The sequence below is a fragment of the Ursus arctos genome, chromosome X (genome assembly GCF_023065955.2).
Source record: "Ursus arctos isolate Adak ecotype North America chromosome X, UrsArc2.0, whole genome shotgun sequence".
NCBI lineage: Eukaryota > Metazoa > Chordata > Mammalia > Carnivora > Ursidae > Ursus > Ursus arctos.
This window is the reverse complement of record NC_079873.1, coordinates 70,961,943-70,984,851: the sequence shown is the minus strand read 5'-3', so window position 1 is coordinate 70,984,851 and position 22,909 is coordinate 70,961,943. Positions and strand designations below refer to the sequence as shown.

At 35.6% G+C, this 22,909-nt stretch overlaps 1 protein-coding gene across 1 annotated transcript in view; it reads right to left on the bottom strand.

Moving 5' to 3' along the window:
• Nucleotides 1-22,909, bottom strand: part of PCDH11X (protocadherin 11 X-linked) — a 386,026-nt gene that overhangs the window by 324,511 nt on the left and 38,606 nt on the right. Inside the window, exon 2 of the mRNA XM_057304193.1 lies at nucleotides 11,457-11,661. Coding sequence (XP_057160176.1) covers nucleotides 11,457-11,523 — 67 coding nt within the window. The 5' untranslated portion in view covers nucleotides 11,524-11,661. The remainder of the gene's footprint in view (nucleotides 1-11,456; nucleotides 11,662-22,909) is intronic.

The following is a 22,909-nucleotide window of genomic DNA, read 5'->3' as shown; positions in this document are numbered from 1 at the left end:
GTGAAATAAGTCAGCCAGAGAAAGACATACACCATACAATTTCACTCATATGTGGAACATAAGAAACCAAACAGATGAACATAGGGGAAGGAAAGGAAAAATAAGATAAGAACAGAGAGGGAGGCAAACCATCAGAGACTCTTAACTATAGAGAACAAACTCAGGGTTTTTCTGGGGAAGGTGGGTGGGAGGATGGACTAAATGGGTGATGGGTATTAATGAAGGCACTCGTTGTGATGAGCATTGGGTATTATATGTAAGTAATGAATCACTAAATTCTGTTCCTGAAACCAATATTACACTAAATGTTAACTAACGTGAATTTAAATTTAAAAAAGGAATTAATGCAGCTATCAATGCATTCAAAACTTTTAAAGGATCAGCCAACATATGGTCATTAAAAATCCATTACAGAAAAAAAATTTATTACAAAAAATTATTAATGCATGTAGATATCTAATTAAGGAAATTTTCAATATTTACAGGTAATTGATAGCATTAACAAAATTCTAGTAATAGCTTTAAAAGCAGGAAGACTCATGAAATGATGTAAATAACTTTCTTTTTTTTATGTTTTTGTATTATATTATGTTAGTCACCATACAGTACATCCCTGGTTTCTGATGTAAAGTTCGATGATTCATTAGTTGCGTATAAAACACCCAGTGCACCATGCAATACGTGCCCTCCTTACTACCCATCACCAGTCTATCCCATTCCCCCACACCCCTCCCCTCTGAAGCCCTCAGTTTGTTTCTCAGTAAATAACTTTCTATAAATATTATGGTCTGATTATGGCAGAGAATGTATTACATTAAATAATTTTCCCATTATATAACTGTGCATCTGCATTTTAAAAAATATGCATATGGAGAGGTCATAAGACACAAAAGTGAGAAAAAAGAAACCTTCTTATTTGAAATCAGTGATAGAATAAACGTATTTTTTACAATAATTGAAATAGCTTAGGTCATGAATAGAACCAAGAAATGAACCAGGTAAACTTGAAACATCTCATTTTAAGGAATTACGATCACCCGAGTAAAAAGTATATATATGAGTCCACCCAATTTCCTGTGTTGAGCAGTTTGTGCCATTTCTAAAATATTTTAATATTAATTCTAATACTGAGTAATTCTAATACTGAAGACATTCTCAATCCTAGCAAACAACACAAAATGACTATTGCCTGTGGTATTTTTTAGCCCATTTGCTCAATGATAAACATTGGGATTACATAATATAAAACTTTTCTCAAGATTTATTCTCTTATGAATTATTGGCCCTATATAAAAAAAACCCATTTATACTTACTGTGTTAATATGCAAAAATATACTTGTGTCCTATATAATATGAATTAGGACATCTAAAATAATTCAGTGTCTGTGTGATTTTGTAAGTACTATGCAAACATGAGCAAAAATAAAAATGGGATAGTGACAATTGGAATTAAAACTACTACTCTCTTCTTATCTTACCCTTAAGCATAGACACATTATTACAACTGGCAGAAGAATGTTACAGACCATTTTTCAAACACTACATGCATGTTGCAATATCTCTACACAAGAAGAATTAAGAAAGTGACCTAATTCTAGCCAGTACCCCTCTACCAATCCATTCTAAATCTGTTCTACTATTTCTTTAATAAAATCATCAAATAAAACTTTTTAAAATGTGTTTTATCACTTGAAATTCTTTCAGAGGTTTTAAAAACTAGAAAGTATTGGAAAAAAGGACAATGACATTTCTAAAACTTAAGGAAATATCTATATTGCAAACCTAGAAGGAATATTTAACCTCTAGTTAGTGATTAGTTTCATAAAGGTTTAGTCACTTAGTCAACAAATATTTTAAACTTTTTTTTATATGCCAGACATTGTTCTAGGCACTGAGAATAAATCAGTGAACAAAGCAGACAAAAATCTCTGCCCTCACAGAGTTTATATTTCATAACATAAATATTCCAGAATGTCTTTAATTCAGGGTTCAATCAATGCATAACAAACTCAACTTTGCCTCTATCAAGATATAAACCTGCATGATTAAATAACCTCAGTCTCTATATTTTGATTCCAACCCCTTACATCTACCACTTGAAAATGTATTTTAATCTTTAAAATTAGAAAGGTTTTCCTTTAAAATGCTGAGTGTGCTTCTTTGACTGACCAATAGAGAAATTTAGTTCCCAAACACAGATATATATAAAAAAAAATCACTGCTTAGTTTTATGTTAGCATGATGAATTTAACTCAGATATTCAGGAAAGATATTTCTATACACATATCTTTACCTGGCTCTAATTTTCTCTTTCATAAACAAATGATAGGATAACCTTAAATTTCTTTACCATTCTCCCACATCCCATTCCTACTACAGTTTAAGGTTAGTTTGGAAACTAGTAGGGGAACCACAATGAAAACAGATAGAATTAAAATTTTCTAAAAGCTTCAGCAGTGCCAATGCTATTTGTGTGATGTTTTTTACAGGCAATACCCAGTGGTTGCATAGGCAACAAGCATAGAGGGACAAAATTACAACAATCAGAGAAAGCAAAAGCAGAAACAAAATAAGCAACTCTGAAATTTTAGATGAAAAACAAAAATGCAAATTCATTTTATAGTCTCTGTTCAATTTCATTCTAAAAAGGTAAGTAGGTAGAGGAACTAAGTTTCTACCCAATTCTAGAGATTTCAAACCATAAAAGTAATGTTCAAATTGTTTGTCAGAAGAATTTCAAGGCATAATTTCCTTCACATACTTGTTACATTTTCCTTTATTATAGCACTATGTTTAATTTGTGAAAAACTAATTCTTTTGTTTTTTTTCAAGAGAGAGAGTGTGTGCGTGCACAAATGTGGGAGGAGGGGCAGAGGAAGAAGCAGACTCCCTGTTAAGCAGGGTCTCTATCCCAGGAACCTGAGATCATGACCTGAGCTGAAGGCAGATGCTTAACCAACTGAGTCACCAGGAGCCCTGTGAAAAACTAATTCTATATGAATGCGTGGCTTACAGTCTATAATAACAAATTGTTAAAAATAGTACAAATTTAGGTATTGCATGAAAATATGAAATTTTGCCTATGATCTTAATTTCACTTGGCTCCTGTCACTCTAATTACTTTAATGTCTCATGAAGTAAAAAATACACCATTGAACAACCATGAGGTATTATACAGTTACTTCTCTGTTCTCGTTCTTATGCAGTCAAAGCTTCTTTCACAGATTGGGAAAATAAGGTAGATTTTAAAGTTGATAGGAAGCAATCTAAGACATTGCAAGAGAAGTGGTATTAAGGAGGGCACATGTTGTAATGAGCACTGGATGTTATACACAACTAATGAATCATTGAACACTACATCAAAAATTAATGATGTACTGTATGGTGGCTAACTTAACATAATTTAAAAAAAAAAAGAAGTAACCACATCTGGAGGAAGAAAGGAGCAACTCATAAACTCAACAATTTCAAAGGGACTGACCACAAGTAGAGTGGAATATTTGCTTTGGTTGTCCTGCTTGACATGACTATTTTCTATGTATTCTGAAACCTGAAATGCCAAAACAAAAGATTTAATAAGATATGGTAATTCTATCAAATTAGTATTTTTATTAAATGTTATTCCAGAAAGGACTTATTTATTGTATTTCTTTTTGTACAGGTCTAATTTTCACATTTGTGTCTAATCTTCTCCAAGGAGTGGATTCCATCAATACTGCTTCCTTCTTAACAATGTTTATGTTTTGTTGATTCACTCTAACTCTTCACAACAGGTGTTGAAGTATTCTCTATGAGGGATTTAAATGTGTTAATACTCAATGCTTAAACAGCACTTATAAGAAAATTTATGATGGTTGCTTTTCCATATTATTTTTTCTGGATTTTTTATATATGATTTAGGAAGTGAAAGGGTTCTATTCAAAGCCCCCTCCCCAACCAAGCTTACAGACAAAACTCACAGGTGTCTGTACTTGGCCTTAACTCTTTGTTTTTCCAGGTCATGGTGCCACTCATTCTCAGAAAATAGACCACTACTACAAAACATATTCTTCTCTAGTCAGACCAAAACCCACATCCCAGACCAATCCTGGACAGAGCCCCCCAAGAAACTGACACCACCTGCTCTACCTGGCCAAGAGTTGACCCCCCTCCCCACACATCCTCCCCCATGTGCACAGCTGCAACCCTCTCACATCCTTTAAACCCCTTGAAAGGCAGTTTTCCTAAGTATAAACAAAATATTTAAATTAATTAACTAATCCAACCTTTCCAAATTTTTTGTAGATTCCTTTTATTTAAAATAGATTTTTCTTTTTATCATGTTTCCCACTTTGGATTACCACAAATCCCACTCAGGATCATAAAAGAATTAAAAATGATTCCTTTCATTATTTGCCTTCATTCACTATATTCTATGCTTTCTCACCACAAGCAAAGAGAGAAACCTCTCCATACAGTAACAAAGCATATTGGAAGAAGAAATTTATGTTACCATTTTATAAACCAAGCAGTGTATTAACCTCAAAATGACTTTCAGTAACTGTCAGATGAGAAATCAAGAATATACGAGTTCCATCTCCACAGAGTTGGATACAGTTTTGTTTTTTGGACTAGCAAACACTAGCCAAACCCTAACTGTGAAATACTCATGAGATATTTTATTTTTATGTTTTATATTTGTGTTTCACTGTGAGTGTATGTCCTGGTGTGTGTGTGTGTGTGTGTGTGTGTGTGTGTGCACATACAGACAGATTGTTTCAATGAAAATTGCCAGCTGAAATGCCAATACATCAAACAATGGTTGAAATGGAAGTGACGTGGTCAGGGTTACTCTCATATTAAGGTACTACCAATAAGCACTACTTTCACCATGTCCCCACAGTAATGCATATGGAGACCAAAAATATATTTTTATTTAGGCATTTATTGTCATTGTTATTTTTATTAGTCATTGCACTGCTTATGGAAAACATACTTGAGTTTTGTTTATTTATGAAAGCTTGCAAAAGAACCCACTTAAACTTATCTTCTGAAAATTAGATTTCACATTGGATTTGAAAAATAGTTTGCCAAAGAAAAGGAATAGGCATTCTTCCTATTAGGTACTAGAAGCTCAAATTATATTCTTACTTTACGTCCCAAAATGTTTTTGGTTTTCAGAATACCAAATTGTGATGATTTCAATTTGAAATAGCGTATGAAATAAGTGAAAAATGGTCATTGTCTCATTTTAGGCAACTTACATTTTCTATATGGGTGATAAATGTGTAATATTGTCCTCAAATGTTCTTGTTATTCCAAGAAATATTAGAAATACTGAAAGATTCTATTTTTTTTCCTTTTCAAAGACATTCAAATCTTTAACAGAGATCATAGAAATTAGCTGTCACAACTAGAACTATTTCACACTTGCTATAACTGGCACTCTAAGAAATTATGATCACATGCTGTGTTAATTCTTCCCATGAACTGACAACCCTGAAAACTTAAGCCCTAAAAAATAAAGTGCTATTCATGATAAAATTACTTTGTATCAGGACTTAATATTATAGATAGCACAAAAATTTAGAAGCAGCAAAGAGGATTATGCCCTGGAAGGTTGGTTGGCAACATGGGTTAATGAGAATGGAGATACAGGCTTTCAGTTACGGAATGAACACGTCAGGAGGATAAAAGTCCCAGTATAAGGAATATAATCAACGATATTGTAATAGCAATGTAATGGGACAGATGGTAGTTACACTTGTTGTGAACATGGCATAATGTATAAACTTGTCAAATCACTAAGTTGCATACCTGAAACTAAAGTAGCATTGTGTGTCAACTATGCTCAAATTAAAAAAAAAAAAAGAAACATTTTATTCAAGATTTTGTAGCATGAGCTATGGAGACATTGCCTGGTTTTGAATCCATGATCCATGATCCACCACGTATTAACCGTGTAACTTTTTCCAAGTTCTTAAAATTTTCTGTGTCTCAGTATAAAATATAGATCATAATAGTATCTACCTCAACAGTAGATAACCACAATACTGTTACTGTGAAGACTAAATAAATTAACATTTGTAAATCACTTAGAGCAGTTCCTGGAACAACACACAATAAGTGCCCTATGTGTTTGTAATTGTTGCTGTTGTTATTATTAGACTAAAGAAAATAAACAAAAGTGGTTATATATCCTGCACTCACACAGACAAGTTAAGTCTAATACTGTAAGAAAATAAAATTAGACTTGAACTGTAGTATTAACTGTCTTTAAGTAGCTATGACTTTGGACAAGTAAGTTAATCATTCTGTGCCTCATTTTCCTCATTCAGGTGAGCATGGTTAGGGTTTATCTCTAAGATCCATTCTTCTTCTAGCATTCTATGATTGAAATAATAGGCTTTAATCATAAATATGTAATCATTTGTGTAATGGATCTCAATTATGTGCAATGCTACAGCTTTAAGGAGTTTTACACCACAACTCCATATGTAAAGGTAAACTCTCTATTGTCATCAACTGTGTATTTCATATGATTTTAATTGAGTTAAAATTATGTTTATAAGGTTTAAAGACTATATGCTTTTTTACTTTTTTATTTAAATTCCAGTTAACATACAGTGTAATATTAGTTTCAGGTGTACAATTTAATGATTCAACACTTTTTTAAAAAAGATTTTATTTATCCATTTGACAGAGAGAGAGACAGCCAGCGAGAGAGGGAACACAAGCAGGGGGAGTGGGAGAGGAAGAGGCAGGCTCCCAGCAGAGGAGCCTGATGTGGGGCTCAATCCCAGAACGCCAGGATCATGCCCTGAGCTGAAGGCAGACGCTTAAGGACTGAACCACCCAGGCGCCCCTGATTCAACACTTTCATACAACACCCAGTGTCCATCACAAATGCACTCCTTAATCCGCATCACCTATTGTTTTTGGTAGGTAGTGATTTCATGGTTGTCTCCAGTTCGGCACAAATATTTTTTTCCATATAATTTAGAAGGGAACTTTGTTTTAAGAGAGTATTTTAGTGATCATTTTCCATTTTCCAGGGTTTTTTTAGTAATAAAATTTCTCCTCAAAATTTTATAACTCTTGATAACATTTTCAAGAAGGATATATTCCAATGACACTTATCTTTAGATATTATTATGATTAATTTTGAAATGTTTAAATTGACCAATTTATTCCTTTGATGAAATAGGAAACATACATTGACTCATTGGTATATTTTAATTGATATTTGAATTTTTAAGAACCATTATAAGTTAGAAAAAGCAGGGGAATTAAGTGGATAACTGTAATATATCTTAAAGTCCTGTAATCCAAACACATCTTACAAAATCAAGTAGTTTTTAAAATAGTGTTTCCAACTAAAATACATCAAGATTTTGTATTGAAAATGATAAAGAATTAATTTCTGTAAAGTTGATCACTTTAAAATTAAAAAGAAAACTAAAACCTACTATAGCTGACAACTACAATATTGCACCTTCAAAAATTTCCACTAATTACTGCTAATTTTCAAAAGGAACTGTTAAAGTGAGCCAGATTTGACATAAGGACAGATTCTTCACCTCTTTATTCAGAAGAAAAGTTTTTAACTAAAAAAATTTCCAAATATGTTGTCTATTTAACCAGACATTTTTATGGATTTTTACTTTTTTATTTTAGAAAATAAATAATTATTTTATAAAATATTATATACAACCAAAACAAAACAATAACAAAAACTGAAAACAAAACAAAACTACATGTGTTGCCAATTAAAATCTTTAGCATCTAAACTCTGAAACCTAGCATTCAAGGTTCTTAATTAGTTACTTCCAACATAGGTCTTTTTCATTAATTTGTAATTCATGACCTCCCCTCTTCAGCCAAACCAACACCCACTCTCTAGCCATAAAATTTTCCGCATGTTCTCTGGTCATCCAAGGTCATCATCTGCTTCAGGGTATTTCACAACTCATTTCCTAGTTTCTTAGAAGATAAGAGTGAAGATGATGTTAAAGTGCCAAAGGACTCAGTTAAAATATGAAAACTACGGAAAAGGCAGTCAGCAGAGTCATGAAGCAATGAGTTTTGATTTTTTTAACTTCGATTTGGAAAAAAATCTCATTAGTAGTTATTATGTGTCATGTGCAAATAGCCCATTCCCTTACTCATTTATTCTTTCTCCTTTACTCCTTAAAAGGTGTACAGAATGTTTTTCTGAACTGTGTATCTTGTTTAATAAAAATTGTTTACCTTGGTTTAATCTTGATTTGCTACCTTAATGGTAAAGTACCAGTAAGAAAACAGGGAAGTGCCTCCTAAGTATTTATTTGTTTATTTATTTATTTATTTGTAATTCTGCTCTACTATCTCAAGTTCTTTTGAAAGCTAGCTTGCTACAAATATCAGGTATTTAAAATGTTGCGTGCATGTTAAGGGGAAAGAAAAAAGAATAAGATTAAATCAACCTGCCAATGATTAAACTACAAACTGTCTTATTTATGGCAGTTTGTAAACTCAAGCTGTTCGTAAATGTAGTATTATTATGATGAGTTGTGCTCCAACTACCTATAAAGGACTTGAATAATTTGGAAGAACTGTGAGGCAGTAGGAAAACTGGGAGGAGCACAGGATTTGGAAGGGGCTGTGGAGGAAACTTGAAAAGAATGAGAGTGCTGAGGAGAGTAAAGGAATAAATTTGACAATTGAGATGGGCTAGGGGAATAAGAAGCATCCTATAGAATCAAACCAGGACAAGGATGGAAGAAAACTAACTGGGAGAAATTGGAGTGATAAAGATGGGGAACTTAAGGAATGGGGAGAGACTTAGAAGAATTGTAGAAACTCAAAAGTAATGGAACTGAGGAAGACTTCAATGAATAAGAGGACTGAAAAGTACAGGGAAGACATGAAGAGATTTGATGGATTTGGGAAGTCTTGGGTAGCATTGACAGTAGATTTGAATATCTGAAGAGAATGATGGGAAGAGATAGAAGAGTAATGGAGATAATAAAAGGGAAAAATGAAAATAATGATGTAAAAAGTAAAAGAAGTTCCTTAAATCTTTTCTTCCCTAAGATTAAAGGGCCTGAGAAATTTTACAATGACCAGAACTTTTTTTTTAAAGATCTTATTTATTTATTTGAGGGAGTGAGAGAAAGCATGAGCTGAGAGGATGAGCAGAGGGAGAGGGACAAGCAGACTCCCCACTGAGCAGGGAGCCCAACTCCTCTGGATCCCAGGACTCTGGGATCAAGACCTGAGCCAAAGGCAGAGGCTTAACCAACTGAGCCACCCAGGCACCCCTGCGATAACTAGAACTTTAAAGATCCTCTTTCAGCAATGCCAGAGCTGGGGGGCATGTTTCACTCTTTTCTTCTGCCACATAGAAGAGAGAACCTGAGAATGGAAATTTGTGGCAACTTAAATACATTATAACATTATTTTAAAATATAAAATACATTAGTATATTAAGGCACTGTGAGAATGTTGAGGAGGTGCACTGGAGGACACATTAATCAAGAAGATTACAAACTTATTTGAAAAAATTAAAAATCCCCATGACATTTGAACATTATTTCAAATTTTAAGTAGAATCTTAAATAACTTTGGGGTGCCTGGGTGGCACAGCGGTTAAGCGTCTGCCTTCGGCTCAGGGCGTGATCCCGGCGTTATGGGATCGAGCCCCACATCAGGCTCCTCCGCTAGGAGCCTGCTTCTTCCTCTCTCACTCCCCCTGCTTGTGTTCCCTCTCTCGCTGGCTGTCTCTATCTCTGTCAAATAAATAAATAAAAAATCTTTAAAAAAAAAAGAATCTTAAATAACTTTTATTCACTTTAGTGGAGATTGGAGGGATGGAATATTAGCTCATTTAATCATCATCCTACCAGTGCAAGAAATTCCATATATTTATATTCATTAGGACAATCTCTTGTTTACTAGTTTGGTATATGTTTGTTGAGTACCTTCTACGTACAATGCATAGGAAATGCAAAAATATGGAAAAACAGTCCCTCTGCCCAGAGTGTTCATAGTCCACAGAGCAGGTATTTGTTCTGAAAATAGGTACTTTCGTAATTCATCAGTACTTGGATAACTAACGATCCTAATGGCATCTCTGCAGGATCCAAAAAGGCATTTAAGTCTTAATAGATTGCCACCAGTAGAGCTGTAGCGTTGTATCTTTTCTTTTAATTGATTCTTAGACATTGACAATACACTGATGACATATATGGTCATCCAACCCAATAAAAATATTTTCTGTAATTTGCGGGATTTTTTGTTATTTTACATCTCTCTTCACATGATATCAATCAGTATATTAGAATACAGCTTTCTTTTTCCCCTAATTTATTCTCACTTAACATTTTTATTTTGATTTTTTTAAAGATTTTATTTATTTATTTGACAGACAGAGACAGCCAGTGAGAGAGGGAACACAAGCAGGGGGAGTGGGAGAGGAAGAAGCAGGCTCCTAGCGGAGGAGCCTGATGTGGGGCTCAATCCCAGAGCACTGGGGTCACGCCCTGAACCGAAGGCAGATGCTTAACGACTGCACCACCCAGGCGCCCCTCACTTAACATTTTTAAACTTGGCACAAATTTTGAAGAAAAAAACAGTTCAAACACTGAATATAAGAGTTCAGATAAAATCTGTACTGAAAAGATGCAGAGGAAATGGGACTTATATGGTATTTAATATACATAAAGCTCACATTGAAATATCTGAATTAAAACCCACTTTCATACAGTGCTCATGGTTTTCTGCAATCGGCTGTGGGGTGGAGGATGAAAAGAGGCAGGGGAAGAAAAAAGATCTTTGCCTCCAGTACAATTTAATCAGTTGCAACATAAATAAAATAAATGCACTAAAAAAAGATAGGGCTTCCATAACCCTAATGCTACAGTAGATGGGAGGTTCCATAGTAGAACCTCCAAGATCCTTTTAGTTTCAGTGACGCAATGATTCTATATTCCCTGATGGATAAAGTGCTTTTAGCAGCAAATCATTCGCTACTCTGAAATGCAGGCACAAAATATTCTAGGAATTCAAAATAAGTCAAAGTCTCTGCAACCTTTGTCAGGCTGGGGAAGTTTAAATAAAAATGTCATATCCACTAATTGGGCTTTCTCCTTTGGACTGTCTTAAGTTTTATAAACCTAACACATAGACTTGAGAATTTACAGTAGGTTTATGAAACAGTAGAATGCATAGATTCAAGGTAGTACATACATGGACTAGGTGTGATCCTAGCTCCTTTGGCTAGTAGTAATTTATTTCCTGACACTGAGAAAAATGGTCATGCTTTGAATATTAGTCACATATTATGTTCCTAAGAATTCATAATTACCTGCATATTAATTTCAATTTTCTTTAGTTATGAAATTGATCTTAATTATAATGCTTCTCAATATTAATTCATACTATCTTAAAGGGGAATTTCTAATTCTGTAAGGAGGACAGAAAAATTTTGTCTCACCTAAGCTTGTCAGCTTCTTCACAAGACTACAAAGTTGAGAGCAGCTAAGGCAAAACATCTCTGGCATGTGATGTGTGGAATCCTTCTTACTCACAAAAGGGTTTTCCTGTGGTAGGTCAAACACTTTGAGTTCGATTTCAACAAGTAGACAACAGATGACAGAGGTCTATCATTATATGGAAGATCCTCCAATTTGCTGAAATGGCTACAAATCAAGAAAAAAGTTGATTTTGTATAATTTTAGATTTTGGAAAAGGAGAAGTAAGGCATATAAAGTTTGTGTTTCCAATATGATCTTATGGCTCTCTCTTTGATCAAACAACAACAGTCCACAATACTTTTAGAGATATGGTATGCTAGAAAGGTATTTCCAGGCTTTACAATAGAAGAAGCTTTTAAAATTTTGAAAATCCAGCCTACACTGTTGCAATCTGACTAATTAAGTCAGATCTATTAAAACATTCACTGCATATTTACACAGAAATTACAGCAACTTAGTACCTATTCATATTATATTTGAATTTTATGAGCACTGGGTGTTATATGCAACTAATGAATCATTGAACACTACATCAAAAACTAATGATGTACTATATGTTGGCTAATTGAACATAATAAAGAAAGAAAAAATATAGATTAAATGAAAATGTGATTAAAATGATACTGATATAAATGTTACTCTTTCAAGAATAATTACATTGTAAATGGCTGTAAGTTACACTTTTAATATGGGAAATGGAAATCCTATGCCTTATTACTTTATGATTATGACCTTCCTAGAATTCCAGAGACGTGTTTCTCACATCCATTTCTCCAACAAAACTTTCTAGAACAGCTCTATCCATTGGAACTTTTTGTGATCATAGAAATATTCTATTTCAGAACAGTCCAGTATGCTAGCCATATGTGGATATTAGCTACTTGGAGTGTGGTTACTGTATCTGAGAAAATGAATTATTTATTTTATTTAATTCGAACTGATTTTAATTTAAAAAGCCACATGTAGCTAGTAGCTACCATATTGAATAGCACAGTTCAGAGGTACTTCATATTCTATATTTATTAAGGATTGCATGAATTTACCTAAGGAAAATGTGTTTTGTTAGGATACTCCATCTTCTTCCTTCCATCCATTCATCCACCCATCCACCCATCCAGCTGATCTTTAACTTTTAAGCAGCCTAAGCTTGTACACCACTATGTTAAGTTTATATAATAGGGACTTGTATAAGATAAATAACTCACTGAATAAGCTAACTGACAAAGGAAAGAGCAAAGTACTATGGGAGTACCAAAGAACAAGAACACTTTTGGATAATGGAATTAAGAAAAAGTTCATGAAGGAAGTAGTTCTTTAAATGTTTTTGATAAATAGTGGCAAAAAGGAAGGAAGGATGATTATAGGGAAAAAGTTTGCAAGATAGAAAAGCCTGAAGTGTAGACTGGAATTGGGGACAGGGAAAAGGCTTTTATGTCTTTTTAATTTTTTGTCTGAGTGACTAAAAATGTTACCAAGAACAGATAAGGTAAAGTCAGGAAAATGAACAAGTTTTGTAAGAAAATGTTGAGGCTAAATCAGATTACATATTTTAATCTAAGGTCTTCATAAAAGTTACCTAATTATAAAAAAAATATTTGCTATAAAAGTTCATTAAAAGTGAGTTAAAATTTTAGCCATCAAACTAAATTTATACGTTAATTGTGCTAATAACAAAAAATAAATATAAAGCTCAGATATGTTTAAAGAGACCTCTAGAGGAGGGGAGTTAAGATGGTGGAGGAGTAGGGGACCCCTTTTTCAGCCGGTCCCCTGCGTCGAGCTGGATAGGTACCAGACCAGCCTAAACAACCACGGAACCAGCCTGAGACGCAGGAAGATGTACCTGGATCTCTACAAATGAACATCTCCAGCGCTGAGTATTGAGGTACGAAGAGGGGAGGCATAAAACCGCGCACAGATATCGGAAGATAAATGGAGGGGGGAGGGAGCCGCCGCGTTTGGGCACCGGGAAGCGGCAGCCACCTGCACGGGGGAGCGGGCGGACTCGCGGTCGGCACCGCGAAACAGCAGACTGAGACCCTGAACCGGGTGCGCGCGCCACCAGGCTTCTCACGGAACTCCGGAATCGCGGTGTGCTCACCGGGCATAGACTGAGACCGGGAGACCCGGGAGCGTGCGGGGCGGCTGGTGGCTGGCGGGGTTAGAAACACAAAGGACAGAGACACGCCGGCCCTGGAAGTGAGGGCAGGGACGCCAGGTGTGGGGCGCACATCCCAGGACACTGCAGGGTTGAGCAGCACCAACAGTAACAGAGTTAAAGTGGCCAGAACATCAGTGGAGAACGGGCCGCAATCCCTCTGTTCTGTGACAATTCAGCCTCTGCTGCTCTGACTCTCAGAAGAGGCATAGCCAACCGCCAGGGAAAGCCGCCAGAGAACAAAAGCCTGGAAATACCTGCTCAGAGAGTGCCCATCCCCATCCCCCCTCGCAGGGGACACGGAGACTCTACCCAAACAGGGTTGCCTGAGTATCCGTGCGGCAGGCCCCTCCCCCAGAACACAGAAGGCAGGCTGAAAAATCAAGAAGCCCACAACCCGGGTGCCTGGATGGAGCAGTCATTGAGCGCCTGTCTCCGGCTTAGGGAGTGATCCCGGCATTCCGGAAAGGAGTCCCTCATCTGGCTCCTCTGCTGGGAGCCTGCTTCTTCCTATCCCACTCCCCTGCTTCTGTTCCCATTCTTGCTGACTGTCTGTCTATCTCTCTCAGATAAATAAATAAATAAATAAATAAATAAATAAATAAATAAAATCTTTAAAGAAGAAGCCCACATCCCTAAGATCCCTATAAAACAAGGGGCACGGCCTGCTGAACCACGACAAACCTATGCCACGTCACGTCATAGTGCATTTCGCAAATATTAGATCCAAGGATACAGTATTGAAAGCGGCCAGGGCAAAGAAATTTCTCACGTACCAAGGCAAGGGATCAGAATTACGTCAGACCTGTCTACACAGACCTGGAATGAGAGAAAGGGTTGGGGGAGCATATTTAAAACTCTTTCAGAGAAAAACATGCAGCCAAGGATCCTTTATCCAGCAAGGCTGTCATTCAGAATTGATGGAGACATAAAGATATTTCAGAATCGCCAGTCACTAACCAATTTCGTAATCACGAAACCAGCTCTACAAGAGATATTACGGTGGGTTCTATAAACATAAAAAGGCCCCAAGAGTGATACAGAACAGAAAGTCACAGCCAATACAAACAAAGACTTTACTGGCAACATGGCATCATTAAAAGCATATCTCTCAATACTCAGTCTTAATATTAATGGCTTAAATTCTCCCATAAGAAGCCACAGGGTTGCAGATTGGATAAAAATAAATGACCTATCCATTTGCTGTCTACAAGAGACTCATTTCGAACCCAAAGATGCATTCAGACTGAGAGTAAGGGGATGGAGTACCATCTTTCACGCAAACGGACCTCAAAAGAAAGCTGGGGTAGCAATTCTCATATCAGATAAATTGGATTTTAAACTACAGACTGTAGTTAGAGATGCAGAAGGGCACTATATTGTTCTTAAAGGAAGTATTCAACAAGTGGATATGACAATTATAAATATATATGCCCCCAACAGGGGAGCAGCAAGATACACAAGCCAACTCTTAACCAGAATAAAGAGACATATAAATAAAAATACATTAATAGTAGGGGACCTCAACACCCCACTATCAGAAATAGACAGAACACCCTAGCAAAAACTAAGCAAAGAATCAAAGGCTTTGAATGCCATACTCGACGAGTTGGACCTCATAGATATATATAGAACACTACACCCCAGAACCAAAGAATACTCATTCTATTCTAGTGCCCATGGAACATTCTCAAGAATAGACCATGTTCTGGGACACAAAACAGGTCTCAACCGATACCAAAAGATTGAAATTATACCCTGCATTTTCTCAGGCCACATTGCTCTGAAATTGGAACTCAACCACAGGGAAAAATTTGGAAGAAACTCAAACACTTGGAGACTAAGAACCATCCTGCTCAGGAATGACTCAATAAACCAGGAAATCAAAAATCAAATTAAACAATTTATGGAGACCAATGAGAATGAAAATACAACAGTCCAAAACCTATGGGATACTGCAAAGGCAGTCCTAAGGGGGAAATACATAGCCATCCAAGCCTCACTCAAAAGAATAGAAAAATCTAAATTGCAGTTTTTATATTCTCACCTCAAGAAGCTGGAACAGCAACAGAGGGACAGGCCTAATCCACGAACGTGGAAGCAGTTGACCAAAATTAGAGCTGAAATCAATCAAGCAGAAACCAGAAGTACAGTAGAGCAGATCAACAGGACTAGAAGCTGGTTCTTTGAGAGAATCAATAAAATTGACAGACCACTGGCAACAGTTATCCAAAAGAAAAGAGAAAGGACCCAGATTATTAAAATTATGAATGAAAAAGGAGAGGTCACGATGAACACCATTGAAATTGGAAGGATTATTAGAAATTTTTATCAACAGCTATATGCCAATAAACTAAGCAATCTGGAAGAGATGGAATCCTTCCTGGAAACCTATAAACTACCAAGATTGAAACTGGAAGAAATTGATTTCTTAAACAGGCCAATTAATTATGAAGAAATTGAATCAGTGATAAACAACCTTCCAAATAACAAAACTCCAGGCCCGGACGGTTTTCCTGGGGAATTCTACCAAACATTCAAAGAAGAAATAATACCTATTCTCCTAAAGCTATTTCAAAAAATAGAAACAGAAGGAAAGCTACCAAACTCATTCTATGAGGCCAATATTACCTTGATCCCCAAACCAGGCAAAGACCCCCTCAAAAAGGAGAATTACAGACCGATTTCCCTAATGAATATGGATTCCAAAATCCTCAACAAGATACTTGCTAATAGAATCCAACAGTTCATTAAAAGGATTATCCATCACGATCAAGTGGGATTCATACCTGGGATGCAAGCGTGGTTCAATATTCGCAAATCAATCAGCGTGATTCATCATATCAACAAGAAAAGACTCAGGAACCATATGATCCTCTCAATCGATGCCGAAAAAGCATTTGACAAAATACAGCATGCTTTCCTGATTAAAACCCTTCAGAGTGTAGGAATAGAAGGTACATTTCTCAATCTCATAAAAGCCATCGATGAAAAGCCTACTGCAAATATTATTCTCAATGGGGAAAAGCTGGAAGCCTTTCCCTTAAGATCAGGAACACGACAAGGATGCCCACTCTCGCCACTATTATTCAACATAGTACTAGAAGTCCTTGCAACAGCAATCAGGTGATAAAAAGGGATCAAAGGTATTCAAATCGGCAAAGAAGACGTCAAAATGTCTCTCTTCGCAGATGACATGATACTCTATATGGAAAACCCAAAAGAAGCCACTCCCAAACTATTAGAAGTTATAGAGCAATTCAGTAACGTGGCGGGATACAAAATCAATGCTCAGATCAGTTGCATTTCTGTACACGAATAACGAGACCGAAGAAAGAGAAATTAGGAAATCCATCCCATTTACAATAGCACCAAAAACCATACGTTACCTTGGAATTAACTTAACCAGAGACGTAAAGGACCTATATTCTAGAAACTATAAATCACTCTTGAAAGACACTGAGGAAGACATAAAAAGATGGAAAGATATTCCATGCTCATGGATCGGAAGAATTAACATAGTTAAAATGTCCATGCTACCCAGAGCAATCTACACTTTCAATGCTATCCCGATCAAAATATCGAGGACATTTTTCAAAACTGGAACAAACTGTCCTTAAATTTGTATGGAAACAGAAAAGGCCCCGAATCTCCAAGGAACTGTTGAAAAGGAAAAACAAAGCTGGGGGCATCACAATGCCGGATTTCGAGCTGTACTACAAAGCTGTGATCACAAAGACAGCATGGTACTGGCACAAAAACAGACACATAGACCAATGGAACAGAATAGAGAGCCCAGAAATGGACCCTCGGCTCTTTGGGCAACTAATCTTTGATAAAGCAGGAAAAAACATCCAGTGGGAAAAAGACAGTCTCTTCAATAAATGGTGCTGGGAAAATTGGACAGCTACATGCAAAAGAATGAAACTTGACCACTATCTCACACCATACACAAAAATAAACTCCAAATGGATGAAAGACCTTGATGTGAGACAGGAATCCATCAAAATTCTAGAGGAGAACATAGGCAGCAACCTCTACGACATCGGCCAAAGCAACCTTTTTCATGATACATCCCCAAAGGCAAGAGAAACAAAAGATAAAATGAATTTATGGGACTTCATCAAGATTAAAAGTTTCTGCACAGCCAAGGAAACAGTCAGAAAAACTAAGAGGTAGCCTACGGAATGGGAGAATATATTTGCAAATGACACTACAGATAAAGGACTGGTATCCAAGATCTACAAAGAAGTTCTTAAACTCAATACACAAGAAACAAATAAACAAATCAAAAAATGGGCAGAAGATATGAACAGACACTTTTCCAATGAAGACATACAAATGGCTAACAGGCACATGAAAAAATGTTCAAAATCATTAGCCATCAAGGAAATTCAAATCAAAACCACACTGAGATTCCACCTTACGCCAGTTAGAATGGCAAAAATAGACAAGGCAAGAGACAACAATTGTTGGAGAGGATGTGGAGAAAGGGGATCCCTCCTACATTGTCGGTGGGAATGCAAGTTGGTACAGCCACTCTGGAAAACAGTGTGGAGGTCCCTTAAAAAGTTAAAAATTGAGCTACCCTATGATCCAGCAAATGCACTACTGGGTATTTACCCCAAAGATACAGACGTAGTGAAGAGAAGGGCCATATGCACCCCAATGTTCATAGCAGCAATGTCCACAATAGCTAAATCGTGGAAGGAGCCGAGATGCCCTTCAACAGATGACTGGATTAAGAAGTTGTGGTCCATATATACAATGGAATATTACTCAGCTATCAGAAAGAACGAGTTCTCAACATTTGCTACAACATGGCCGGCACTGGAGGAGATAATGCTAAGTGAAATAAGTCAAGCAGAGAAAGACAACTATCATATGATTTCTCTCATCTATGGAACATAAGAACTAGGATGATCAGTAGGGGAAGAAAGGGATAAAGAAAGGGGGGGGTAATCAGAAGGGGGAATGAAGCATGAGAGACTATGGACTATGAGAAACAAACTGAGGGCCTCAGAGGGGAGGGGGGTGGGGGAATGGGATAGGCCGGTGATGGGTAGTAAGGAGGGCACGTATTGCATGGTGCACTCGGTGTTTTACACAACTAATGAATCATCGAGCCTTACATCGGTAACCGGGGATGTACTGTATGGTGACTAACATAATAAAATAAAAAATCATTATTAAAAAAAATAAATAAATAAATAAAGAGACTTCTAGTACAGTGTGATCATCAATCATCTATATCAACTTCCATTTTGACCTCTATATTTAAAGACTAAAGATTCAGATGTCTGCCATAAGGGTGGCTAAACACAAACATATGTGAATTTTCTCTTACTTCCCATATAGAATTCCTCTTTAATAGTGCCAGATAACTTAAGATATATCAAATACTTTTCATGTCCTAGGAGATTGCCTTAAACTCCTGAGCAAATATTGCATTCTGTACTAATCTAAAAGCAAAGATCAAAATATTTTTGGGAAGTAGACATCCTTATAATATGATGTAGGTAGCAAATCAAATGCCATAAATATAGAACCTGAGTGATTTACTGATGCCCAAATTCATCACATGTTCCTTTTGAATATCAATTTATTAACATATATTAAATTTGAATAAAGTTAACATTTATCCATGGAGATCCTTGTTCTTTTTGTTTTTCCTCTCTGAATTAATGCTATTTTGACCAGAAAGTACTTTTTGCTTTCTTTACAAATGAAGAAAGAATTGATGATTTTCATAGTTTAATATGATTTTAAATAATCAGGTATTTAATATAAATACCCGATTAATTTGAATGTATGTGGAAGTGTGGCAGATATTCAGGGTTGTATCTCTGCCTTTAATAAAGACCAGGCCGGTAACAGGCTAAAGTTATTTTCATAGTTGAATTTTCATCTCTGGGTCCATAGTGCTAACATACATAGGTGCTATTTCTTTTGAGGCAAATATGACTTCCAGGAATCTAATTAACATGTGTTCATATTTTTCATTAATAAGACATTTGGAAGTTGTAGCCCTTTATGCTTAATATATTTTTTCAAATTTGTCAGGTGCACCTTATGACTTAGGGGCTATGCCTACATAGGTAATTTTCTTTCTGCTAGAATGATATGTAAGAATCAAGAGGTTGTGACTGTATAGTTTGACAACACATAGATTCTTAACTCTTGTAATTCCTGTCCCATAATAAAAAATGTCTCTATTAGCTTGTCCAACCTATCATATGTTGGTGGCTGAATTAGAATACTACTTTTCTGATCCCCCCCACACACACATACACACACACCTTTAAAAAAATAAGTAAACTCTACCCCACTGTGGGGCTCAAATTCAAGACCCCAAAATCAAGAATCACATGCTTTACTGACTGAACCAGCCAAGTGCCCCCAAACCATTTTTATTATTAAGAACATAAATGGCAAATGTCTGAGGACTAGATCATTTATCTCCTGAAATTACTCTTGGTTCTTGGTAATGCAACATGTCAATGTGCTTAATTCATTCCAAACAAAATGCTGAAGGTATAATTGTCTAAGAGAGAAACTTTAATTAGTAATAGACATGATGGTGCATTTAGGATATGTGTGTTTTAAGGGTAGTTGCTCTGAAATGTAAGATGAAGTTGCTCTACACCATGGAAGCCAAAATATAGCTAACTGCAATTGATCTCCTTCCAGAGAATCATTTCCTCTTTGATAACATTCTTACAGTAAACCTGAGATGACTAATATTTAATGTTTTGGGTTCTTCTATTTTAACCCTGCTAACTGGATGACTTATTAGTACATTTGTATAATTACAAAGTGAGACAAAAATTATTTCAAAGCCTGGAGTGCCTGGGTGGTACAGTCAGTTAAGCATCTGATTCTTGGTTTCAGTTCAGGTCATGATCTCAGGGTCCTAGGATTGAGCCCTGCATCAGGCTCCATGTTCAGTGTGCAGTCTGCTTTAGATTCCCTCTCTCTCCCTCTCCCTCTGCCCTTCCCACTCATGCTCTCTCTCTCTCTCTCTCTAAAATAAATAAATTTAAAAAAAATATTTGAAAGCCTAATCACATTAATTATAGGAAAATTGAATATTGGATAAAATACCAAATTTAAGGTACAATTTTACTATGATGAACTACCTGCCAAGTATTGAGACTAGAAATACTAACCTTAGTATGTATTGTACAGAATAACAAGAGATTATGCAAATTTTCAGGTGTAGAAAAAAATAGAGACTGAAGTAGGATGTTTGAAGGTTAATAGGAAGCAATATGCAACTTTCATAAGTTACTTTCTTCTGGTTAGCCAAAAAGATTTTCACCAGTTCAGACAATGAAATTCCATGATTTTTGTCCATAAAGCTCTGAGAACTTACTAAAGAATTGCTTAAGCTGTCAAAAAATAATATTTTTTTGTGCTGACTACTATTACCAGCACTGCTGCCAATTTAAGAAGTGTAAAATTTTCACTATTTAGCAAAGGGTAGACTTTATAATAACCTCGCTATCAATATGTGATTGAAGAAAATCAAGGAAATTGGGTAGTTCTCCACTCAGGCTATTTGAACTTCTGCTTCTAAGATTATCTATGCCTTGTTAAATTCCTGCAAATCATAATCTTTTTAAAATATGAAGGAAATAAAGATCCATGTTTCTGCAAGTTACTATGGTGACAAATACCTTGAGACATCTAGCACTTAGATTCATCCGAATACAACTTCTAAAGTATATAATCAATTATTAAAATAATACTAGTCACCATTTTATTGAGTTTATTGTATGTCAAACACTGTACTAAGTATATTTAATACAACAGCCCTATAATATGTGTACTGTTACTGTCACTTCCATATACACATGAGGACATGAGGCTCTAAGAGTTTAATTAATTTGCCCAAGGTCTCAGAGCTATTAAAATATGCAGCTAGAATTTTGAAAGCAGATTTATCTGGCTTCAAAGCTTAAGCTCTTAACTACTACACAGACTTTATACAAGACAAAATATGTTTATGTGTTCACTTACAGTAAAAGACAAACAAAACCTAGCAAATCTGTTAATTTAACTTTTTCTTAGGAATCAAATTTTCTCAATTTTCTGATAATGGAATAAACAATTATATGGAGGTCTCATTCCATATGTTTTTATAACCTGTATTAAAGTACAAAAACTATGTTCTATAGAAAGAAGTAAAGACTATCTTCTGATTCAAATGCTTATCTTCTTATTAGAAAATGTCTTGTAATTCAATAAGTAATTCAATTGGAAAATAGATTTGCTTGAAGCTACATCTCATTGAATCTCACTTTCTCCTGAAATATGCATTCTTTATAAAGATTTCCCCAACATCAATTTTTACTTAAGCCTATGCAAATCTTGACAAATCTACATATGTGAGGAGTACATTCAGGAAATATCTCCATGAATAACATTATAATTTGGGAGTTATTAACAATAAAACGATGTTATCTCCTTTCAGGAAATCTTATGGTCTAAGACCTTTGATTATTAAGTTGAACCGTATGAAATTGCTGATACTGAATAAATTTTGACTTGAAAAATAGCAATTTCATATGGTCCCACTTTATATGTTCTGCCTAGGTATTTAGTCAGACTTTCTACTAATATTCATTTCTCTATATAAATTACTATATCAATAAGAAAAAAATTAATTCCAAATATCTGGGGAATTTGCAAACTGGGTGTGCAGAAGAACTTACTTCATACAGGTAGACATTATTAAATAAATAGAAATTATCAAAATTCATGGGACTCTTAATGCAACCTTGATGTGAAGTGAGCAGCAGGATGCTTAAATAAGTAAAGAGAAAATACTTACTTGAGAGCTGATAAAGGCACAGCAAACAATATAAAAGGTGTGGCAGTGAAAAGCAGGAAATAAAGGTGATCAAAATAGATGAGTTTTAGTCAACAGAATTAACTGAACCTTAACTATGTGCAGTACACTGTACTAACATAGGTAACTGTAAAGAAAGAACAACAAAAGCAATATAAAGACAAGCTGAAAGAAAATAAAGAAAATCACCTTTATTTAATCTGAGGTGGAATACAGACTCTCAGTAACAACTTAGACAGACACGCTATTCCCCAACTCTTCTCATTTATGCATGTATAATATTTGCATGTGTATGACTGTCCTTTAATCATTACAACATTATAAAGGACATGAAGAATATCTGCCCCCACTTGAATGAAGACCAGTTCCCTCAGTTAAATATTTTCTCTAGTAACCACTTC